The sequence below is a fragment of the Phoxinus phoxinus genome (genome assembly GCF_949152265.1).
Source record: "Phoxinus phoxinus genome assembly, chromosome: 17".
In the NCBI taxonomy this organism is placed as follows: Eukaryota; Metazoa; Chordata; class Actinopteri; order Cypriniformes; family Leuciscidae; genus Phoxinus; species Phoxinus phoxinus.
The window spans coordinates 27,453,251-27,463,488 of NC_136892.1; the positions used below are offsets into that span (position 1 = coordinate 27,453,251).

The following is a 10,238-nucleotide window of genomic DNA, read 5'->3' on the forward strand; positions in this document are numbered from 1 at the left end:
TTCTGAATGTTGTGAAAACTTTTAAGATTAAATCATGCCTGCAGTAGGCTATCCTGCAAAAAAGAAAGAAAGAAAAAAGCTAGAATATACATTAGTTGGCCTAATTTTGTATCCAAAAATGTCATTAGCCTAATAGCCTATACACAATAAAAAAAATATATATATAGGCTAGCTCCGATTGGATGACACCCTATTTCTAGATTTAGTGATTTTGAGATTCAGTTAGAGGAAAGGATATTTTTCGGGTTGCACTGCATATTTTCCTGTTTCAAAATAGAATAGAATAGAATAGAATAGAATAGAATAGAATAGAATAGAATAGAATGAAAAATAGAATAGAATCACACAAGCAACATTGTTTAACCCGAAGGAGTTATTTCTTCATAATTGATTTCTAAAATGACTTTCATCATAAGCAGTCAGGTAAGATGAGTTGCACGCGGGAAAACAGCAATAACAAAAGCTGCTGTCTCTAAGCGCGCAGGACTAGCCTATTATTTAAAAGTCGACAGATCTTCACAAGCCCTGATACTGCGCGCATGCAACTACACACCCCGTCCTCACCGAAAGGAAACGGACCACCAAAGACGGCAAGACTACAATTAAAGACAACTGGACTTCCATGACCGGGATATTGATGAAGACAGGCACGCGCACAGGTGACAACCCGCAGCTTCTACCTGCATCTCCGCGCAACATCCTCCTTCGATTCGGGATCTGTTGTCGCAAACAAACTTTCTGATTACAGTTTATTTATTTATTTAGATTCTGATTTGTTCTTTAAACAGATTAGAGAACAGATTCACTCGGACCACAAGTGTGGAGCATACATTTTTGTCCTTTGTTTGTTGCATTTTAAATGTAGTGAAAGATGAGAGATTGTTTTATATATTTTTATTTCACGCACCTACACTTGGGATATAGATAGATAGATAGATAGATAGATAGATAGATAGATAGATAGATAGATAGATAGATAGATAGATAGATAGATAGATAGATAGATAGATAGATAGATAGATAGATAGATAGATAGATCTGTTCATCTCATCATTTCTCTCAAAGGAGGTAAATATTCATATTGTGCTGCAGGAGAGGAGCTATCAGCTGCTACTATCAACATGGAAAACAAATCAGTAAGCTATTCATTTTATTCACTTATGATAGGCTACATAAATAAATCCAACTTTTTAAATTGTTTTAATTTGCAATGTATTGTGTTTATATAACCTCTTAATGTTAATGATGCACATTTTTTATGTTATTAGTTACATTGTTTACAGTTTTGTACAAGAAGTCAATATATAGCATTTAGACTATTCATTATGAAAAGTGACAATTTTATGTAAAAATAGGCCTATATAATAAAGAAAAATTCATTATTATTAATTACTTATTATATAAGTTACCGATATTGATATTTAACTGTATAGGTTTGTATTGGTTATAAGATAAATTCTAAATCATGTTTCAAACAGCAGACAGTAAACCACAAATATACTTTAAATGGTAAAGGAAGATTAAAAACATTATTTATTCATATAAATAAATGAATTTAATTAAATTCACATTTATTTGTATGCCGCTTTTCACAATATAATTTTAAAGCATCTTTACAGAAATTGCATGTTTTGATCTGTTATTATGAGAGCTGACTGTCCAAGTTATGTCCATCAGAAATGTACAGCTCTAAGATTATAGAAATCATGCAGTTTGCTAACATCATGTATTCATTTAAGCAGAAATAATGGTCTCAGTTATTACAAGTGATCATTACAATTTACAGTAGACAATTTGGCAGTTGTGTATGTTGATTCAGAGTTGGTGTTGGTGTCATCTCTTCAGGTGACCGTTCATCCCCAGAGACAGAAAAAGCAAATGGAAAATAATTAGCGTAGCTGCTATGTGCTTGCTGAAGAGATGTGTCTTTAATCTAGATTTAAACTGGGAGAGTGAGTCAGAGTCCGAACATTACCAGGAAGGCTATTCCAGAGGACCTAAATGAGAAAACGCTCTTCCTTTAGTGGACTTGGATTTAACCAAAAGTCCAGAGTTTTGTGACCTTAAACTCATGATGGATTGTAGGGCGATATGAAGATGTGGTAAACCATTTAGGGCCTTATAGGTCAGTAGCAATAATAATAATACTTAATAATGTAATCGATATGGAACTCAGAGATGATCAAATTGGTGTTATATTATCATATTTTCTTGACCTGCAGGAATTCTAGCAGCTTCATTTTGGCCTAATTGCAGCTTGTTTATTGAGGATGCAGGAGAAGCTAGTAATTCATTACAGTAATCTAGTCCAGAGGTCATGAATGCATGAACTAGCTTTTCTGCATCCAAAACAGATAGTAGCCTATGTTAGCTTAGCAATGTGTGGAAGAAGGCTGTTTATATAAAATATGGTATACGAAATACAAGTTACTGTCTAATATCAGGCTGATATAACACCATGATGAACAGTATAGCCTGAGATTCTATATAGCAAGATATTCTGTTGGTTTTTGGTCCAATGTGTAATAGGCCTACATCAGTCTTTAAATAGTCTTTCTTAAATATTCATGAATTCACACAGGGCTAATATTCTGCTGTTTAGGCAAAAGCCTGGCACACATGTCTTTATATATAAGAACAGATTTCTGTAAAATGTATGACAAATGAGATTTTTGTTTGATAACGCTGGTAAATGTTTAATGGTGTTCCAGGACCCGGGCTGTGAGTCACCAGTGTGCGCGGGCTGTGGCGCGCGGATCTCGGATCGCTTCTACCTGCTCGCTGCAGACAGACGGTGGCACGAGCGCTGTTTGAAATGTAGCGCGTGCCACGCTGACCTCGATTCAGAGCTCACGTGCTTCAGTAAACACGGAGACATTTACTGTAAGGAGGACTATTACAGGTAAAATACATGTATAGCTGAACGTTGGTTGTTATATATCCAACATCGAAATTATACCAAATTGTTAGGCTACTCACTGCATTGCTATTCAATGGACCGCGTTTATTTGTCACGCAGTTTTACCCCAGCGATTTTTCTCAGCGTAGGTTTATTTATACCTTTTTTCAAAAAGCTGTTGAATTCCCACCAATATAAAACCAGGAAAAATATGCAGTTTATTTAACAAACGTTGACCTTTCACCCCAATATTGGCGCGTCATGTTTGACACTGATTTGAGAAGAACAGCAATAGGATTTCATATGAAATCATCTAAAGTAAAAAAAAAAAAAAAAAATGTATTCATCCTTACACAAATTAAGGCCTTAAAAAGGTCTTAAATCAGAGCAGAAAGTCTTACATTTATAAAGTTAGGGCATTAAATGTTGTAAGCATTGCAAAAATGTATATCTTCCTCAGTATTTTTGTCCTGTTTTCAAATAAAAAAAAATCTAAACCCCCTTAAATCAAGATACACTTGATATGTAAATGTAAAATTAAATTGTTTATGCTTTTGAAATAAGTTGATTTATCGGAGCCCATTAGCAGATATTTGTTCTTGTTTTAATTATAAACTCACTTCTTTTTGACAGAAAACAAGACTCATTTTGACACAATGTTTTATATCATTTTGCATCTCAAGTAAATTGTGTCTTGATTTAAGAATCTTTTTTGTAAAATGAATGAAAAAGTAATGGATATCTGTTGTATTTTCAAACTCCGAAGTGTTGCTAATACAACTTTTGGAGTTGTTTCTCCCTAGACATTTACATTTGGAGAACACACTGACGTATTGTGTTCACTTCATTCCTTACATTTTCTTTACCTAGTCTTAAAAAGGTCCTTAAAAAGTCTTAAATTTACCTTCAGAAACTTGCAGAAACCCTGGAAAAGTCTACTACATCTTAAAAATTATTTTAGAAAATACCCTATATGAAACAGAATTTCATGAAAACCAAACCATTGTTCTGTGACAACTTGCCCCAACACCCCTGTCCTGAGCTTTCACAGTTCACACATGTGAAAAACTTCTTAATAAAGCCATACAATGATCTCTTCTCTTAAGTAGTAGGTTTTCTTCGCAAAGATGTGCACGGTGTCACCTGGGAATCTCTGCTGCAGAGATAGTGATGCGCGCCAGGGATCTGGTGTACCACTTGAGCTGTTTTTCCTGTGCCACCTGCGACAAAGTGCTATTCACTGGAGATCACTACGGGATGAGAGAGACGTCAGTGTACTGTCGGGTACATTTCGAGATGATGCTACAGAAGGAATGCCTTAAGGATTTGTATTATTCAGACGTGTCTCCAATAGAGCTAAACTCTGAGAGCAGCACATACAATGAAGGGACACCTGTGCGCAGAGGACGGGCCCGGAAGAGGAAACATTTTGATGCCGCTGACCATGTTACTTATAATTCAGGTAATGCATTTTAGAGAGGAGCATAATTGTAGCATAATTTTATATATTTTCTAGTGCTGTCAAATTGATTAATCACAGCTAATATAGGCTATGTGTGTGTATATATATTAATATATGTATACATATTATATATGTCTGTGTGCGAGTGTCCGTTATACGTACAGTATTTATTTATATATGAAGACTTCAGATGCAAAAGCCTCTAAGTGCCATCTGAAATTTTCTTCTAAAATGAAAATTTTTATCAAGCTTGTATATTTAAGTTCAGTAATTTCACTTTAATTACAATTAATAGGTAATTTTCATTGCCATTAAAGTGAAATAACTGAACATAAACATACAAGCTTGATAAAAATTATCATTCTAGAAGAAAATTTCAGATGGCACTTAAGAGGCTTTTGCATTGAAGTCTTCATGTATATATATATATATATATATATATATATATATATATATATATATATATATATATATATATATATATATATATATATATATATACACACACACACACATATAGTTCTGTCATGAAACTCTAGATGGCACAGGCTGATGGATCCTTAACACAAGCTTGCATTATATTTATATTTACAAAATTAACTACTGGCACAAGCTGATTGGTTCATGTCGCATCTGCAGCCAATGAGCTTGTTGGTCAACATTTAAATGGCTGGTTACAATTCACTATAGCATTTTGCAGCACACTTTCAGAGCTTGTCTAAAACCCTCCACCTTCCCTAGCTCCACCTGTAAATATCTGCTATGGGTAATTGATATATGCTATTTGTGTAGAAGCATGTTATTTGTGTTGTTACATACTCACAGCAGCGTAGCGGAGTACGTATTTGTCAGTAGCAAGTTCCTGTACTCAATCAACAGCAGGAGCGTAGCAGATCTATTCCGCCAAGACCAAATACATTAACATTGTCATATCTATTTCCATGCTAAAAATCTTCAGAGAGTTGTCATGATAAACATATATATATATATATATATATATATATACACATAATTACACTATATATATATAGATATATATATATATATAGAGATATGTGTGTATATAGTATATACACACAGATGCACACACACACAGACATATACTGTGTATATATACTGTATATATAAATATACACACACTCATATATTATGTAAACACAATCTTTTATGTTAGATGCGATTAATCATGATTAATCGATTTGACAGCACTAATATTTTCATCAACTTACAGGTTATAAAGTTTATTGTAGCTATGTGGGTGCTCAGTTTTTCCTGTCTTTTAATACATTTGGCCAAAATCTTGTGTTATAAAAGATGAGTTGCTTACACAGGCTGTATTGGCTATGATTAGGGCAAATATCAGACTAAGACACTCTTCTCGGCTCCTCAAATACATAAAACATTAGCCTTCACACACATTGTGGTTTTTAAATAATGAAAACTAATGGTTTTTGAATAATGATTACTTACCCTTGCACTGATTTTTTTTATATATAGCCTATATATATATATATTTTTTTTTTTTTTTGACCTTTAGTGTATATATTTAATTTTGGGATTATCAAAATAAAAATGTTAATAGTTATTATCAAACAATATGTTAGCATTACAAAAATAGTCAAATCTCATTTAAAAAATACACAAACAAAACCAATCCATTCCAAATCCAATTGTTATTTTAATACGAATACAATTTAGAAATAATTAAATAGTAATAATTATTACTATATAAATAATAAAATGACTGCAGTAAATCATGTTATACACAAAACGGTTCTTAAAAAAATATTTAAGAGTAAACCGTCATAGTTGTGGAAATTTGTTCTCATGTAAATGTGTGCAGAAGATGAAACTAAGACAGTGTTTGCTATTGTTAACTATAATGCCCTGGCCTGTAGTGTTTGAGTGAGTCATATCAGTGATGATTAACTGTGTGTGCATGTGCTCCAGACGTGAGCGATATGGGTGTGGACCTGTCGGAGAGAGTGAGCTGTCAAAAGTCCAAACGCATGAGAACGTCTTTCAAGCATCACCAGCTGCGGAGCATGCAGTCCTTCTTCACCCACAACCACAATCCAGATGCCAAAGACCTCAAAGAGCTCTCCCAGAAAACTGGCCTCACCAAACGTGTGCTCCAGGTCAGAAAAACAGAATGACCTCTGTTTGAATTAGATATAAAGTGGGCTCCAAAAGTCTGAGACCACATTGAAAATGTGGCATTAAAAATCGAATGATGAAAAATGCATAAGAAATATTCGAGATTCTGCATTATTTGTAGATCACTAATCATGGGTCGTGTGACTCCTTCGTACAGATGGTCAGATTTTCTTGTTCGATTTCATGCACAGACCGATCAGCATTTATGGAAGCTTGTTTCTTTGCAATTTGCTGCAGGAGCTCTGATGATGACACAGCTGATGACATGTTTATTCTGACACCTTAAGTTCTGTTAATGATAATTTCACAAAGTTTTTTACTGGCATTGATAGTTCTATGAAGAATCTTTAACATCCATGGATACATTTCATTGCACAAAATGTTCTTTTTATTAGTTTAGATTATTTTTTTATATTATCTTTACACTAAGAAATTTTTTTATTTTAAGAACTGTTGACTGAAAGGTTATTTGAGGACGCCGAAATGGTTCTTCTATGGAATACCTGACTTTATTGGTATATTTAAAGGTAGGGTAGGCAATATTGGGAATGGCTAGCAATAGCAAGCTAGCTTTGAAAGCATGAGATCCCACCCTCCTTTCAGAGCATCGTCAAAGCCACGCCTCCTTCAAAACACATGAAATAGAGTTTGCAAAATGTCACGAGACAAAAGATGGCGTTAAACTACCTCCTGTCTCAAAGCACATAACATTAATAATGAACATAAACAACTTAAAGAGCACTGACCTGTACCACCTGACTGCTGCAGATTCATTTCGCCATTGGTAGCGTTGCCATTGAAGCGCATACATTCGAGTCGCAAACCGCTCCGTGTATAACGTCACAGGTTTCCATCTCTTCCAAATGACAGTAGTTATGGCCTGAACGCAGCATAAGCTGGTTGTTTTGGTTCAGGGGGAACTGTAAAACGCGGCTGCTGTTTCGGTTGCGCTGATCGGTGACTGACGTCTGTCTAATTCTGCATAGCATGAAACGCGCTGATGATGTGTGATGTCTGCGTGAGCAGGTGCGCGGAGGTAAGAAATACATACGCTCACAGGCAGGTCATATAAATAGATTTAGACCACTTAACGTAGTGATTGCTATCAGGATGTGAAAAGACTTAACAGAAAAAATAACAGAAAAAAATTATGGAACAAATCACCTACCCTGCCTTTAAATAGTATAGGCTTATGTTAAACCTTATTCTTGTACATACAGGCGCTGTATTTACAAGAATAAAGCAGATTATAAGTCTAAGCAAGCTGTACATTAAGTATTAAGTCTATTGTTACATGAAAACATTTTAAATGTCTTGTGCATTTGACATACATTTCATCTAATCCACTTAATCTGTGATAAGGAACGCAAATGAGTGTCACAACGGGAAGTAAAAAGTGTTCAACTTGACGATACGTTTTCAACTCCTCTACTGACTGCAAGCAGCAAATCTCGCCGATCAGTTCAACCGAGCCAGCCAAAGTCAAACACACCTAAAAATCTCCCATTCCCTCCTTCACTGATATGTAAATTAGCCTAATGGAGTCAAATCCTCATGGTGTCTTTATTTTCTGCAGGTTTGGTTCCAGAATGCCCGAGCAAAATTCAGGAGAAACTGTCTATATCAGGAGAGCGTGGGAGTGGACAATGTTTCGGACAATTCCACCATCACGTCCCCATCGGTGCCTTCACCTGAGCTTTCTCACGGATCCTTGAGCCCATCAAGCCCCAACACTGGCACCTCTCCATCTCAACACACACACACACGCGAAACACAAAACACAACAGCATTAGCCATTCACAATGTACACTCCCCGATTTCTTCAGAGTTCCTCTACCAGTAGTTTTTGCTTGTTGTTATACTATATCATCTTTAAAGTTAGTGTATTTGTTAGGTATTATTCATTAAAGGAAAGTGAATGCCTTTTGAAGTCTTTGAAGCACCAGCACACAGTAAAAGAGAAGCCACTTCCAACATTATGTCTACTGCTGTCATGCCGTTTTGGGATGGAATACTTGTTAAGTATGTACAGCATTCTGCATATTATGGTATACAGTGTTGCATTTTAAAAATAGTTTGGTACCAATATCATATGCAAGCATGAATGTTTCAAACAGTCGCATGTAAAAAATTTGTCACATGAAATCATTGTTTTGCAAGTCGGCAAATTGCATTTTTTTTTCAGTTTTATAAAGAAATGGCTTATTATAATTAGTAAGATGTATTGCAATGATTCATTAAATTGATCAAAAGTGACAACATTTATAATGTTACAAAAGTTTTCCGTTTCAAATAAATGCTGTTCTTATGAACATTCTATTCATCAAATAATCCTGAAAAAAAGTATTGTGGAATCCATAAAAATATGAAGCAGCACAACGGTCAACATTAAGACTAATAATAAGATGAGATGTTTCTTGAGCAGCACATCAGCATATTAGAATGATTTCTGAAGGATCATGTGACTGGAGTAATGATGCTGAAACTTAAGTGTATTGAACGTATTAAAATAGAAAACAAGCATAAACACAGTTCACCCATATGCACATAGAGAAAATCAGATGTGGTAACGGGGGATGGATGTTTGTTTATTCATCACTGGAGTGTGTGGTTTTTGATTATATGTGGCGTGTGTGTAGCCTACTCATGTGTTTGCTTGTTTGTGTGAGAGAGTGTATGAGTGTAAAGTTTGTCCAGGGTAATTATCCTGATCCCTGCTGAGGTGATTGTGGTTTGCATTGTGCAGTTACGAGCTGAGACTGAAGTCTGCCAGTGCTGGCGGCGAGTACGGTCACAACATCAAAAAGAGAAAGAGATTCGCTGCTGTCTTTCTTCCATGACCGCACTCTTTTATTAGCTGCTAATTAAGTTTTGCATGGCAAAAAAAATAAAAAATCCGGAATTTCTCTTCGTTAAGATGTCTGTAAAATTATGGATAGTCGTCGCATAAATATTTTTTTTTGCATAGCCTACTGCACATTGCATGCTTGTTGTGGTTCCCCGCAACCAAGTGTGTGTTTGTGTGAGTGGGTGTGTGGTTTGTTTGTGTGCCTTTTATCATAGACAGTAAAACACACAGAGAGAGAGAGTGAGAGAGTGACTTTGGGGTCGGTAAGGTTTTAAAATTCTACAATAAAATAACAGTACAATGGCAACTAGTATAGTTTGCGTTCTGGCGCAATATGGCTGCCGTCGCGTCATCCAGGTGGATGCTGCACATTGGTGGTGGTTGAGGAGATGTAAAGATGTAAAGCACTTTGAGAGCTAAGAAAAGCGCTATAAAAATGCCTAAATATATTATGAAATATTATTACCATTTAAAATGTTGTGAAAAATGTCATTTATTACTGTGATGAAAAACTGAATTTTCAGCATCTCCAGTCTTCTCCAGTCTTCGGTGAATCTCCAGTCTTCGGTGTCACATGATACTGCGCAATATTTTTGTGGAAACTATAAGATCAGGATTCTTTGATGAATATAAAGTTCAAAAGAACAGCATTTATTTGTCTTCTTTACTGTAATTTTTCATCAATTTAATGCTGGATAAAAAATTGGTCAATGGTCTCCTTTGTGCAAAAAACATGGTATTGACTGGTCGTCTCGTCTGGACACTTTTTGTAACTGTTTTTTGTTACTGTCTGAGACCTCAAGGGGGCGCTACTGAATTTCAAATGACTGAAATGCCTGATGATGATTGCTTAGGAAAGAATCCTAAAGAAA

The 10,238-nt window shown here is 35.3% G+C and overlaps 1 protein-coding gene across 1 annotated transcript; it reads left to right on the forward strand.

Moving 5' to 3' along the window:
• The first annotated feature begins 2,662 nt into the window (after positions 1 to 2,662).
• On the forward strand, positions 2,663 to 8,843 carry lhx2a (LIM homeobox 2a). The gene is made up of 4 exons (XM_079586911.1): positions 2,663 to 2,902; positions 4,009 to 4,361; positions 6,312 to 6,499; positions 8,095 to 8,843. The coding sequence occupies exons 1-4, from the start codon at positions 2,664 to 2,666 to the stop codon at positions 8,359 to 8,361; spliced, it is 1,047 nt and encodes a 348-aa protein (XP_079443037.1). The 5' UTR covers position 2,663; the 3' UTR covers positions 8,362 to 8,843.
• The last annotated feature ends 1,395 nt before the right edge of the window (positions 8,844 to 10,238 follow it).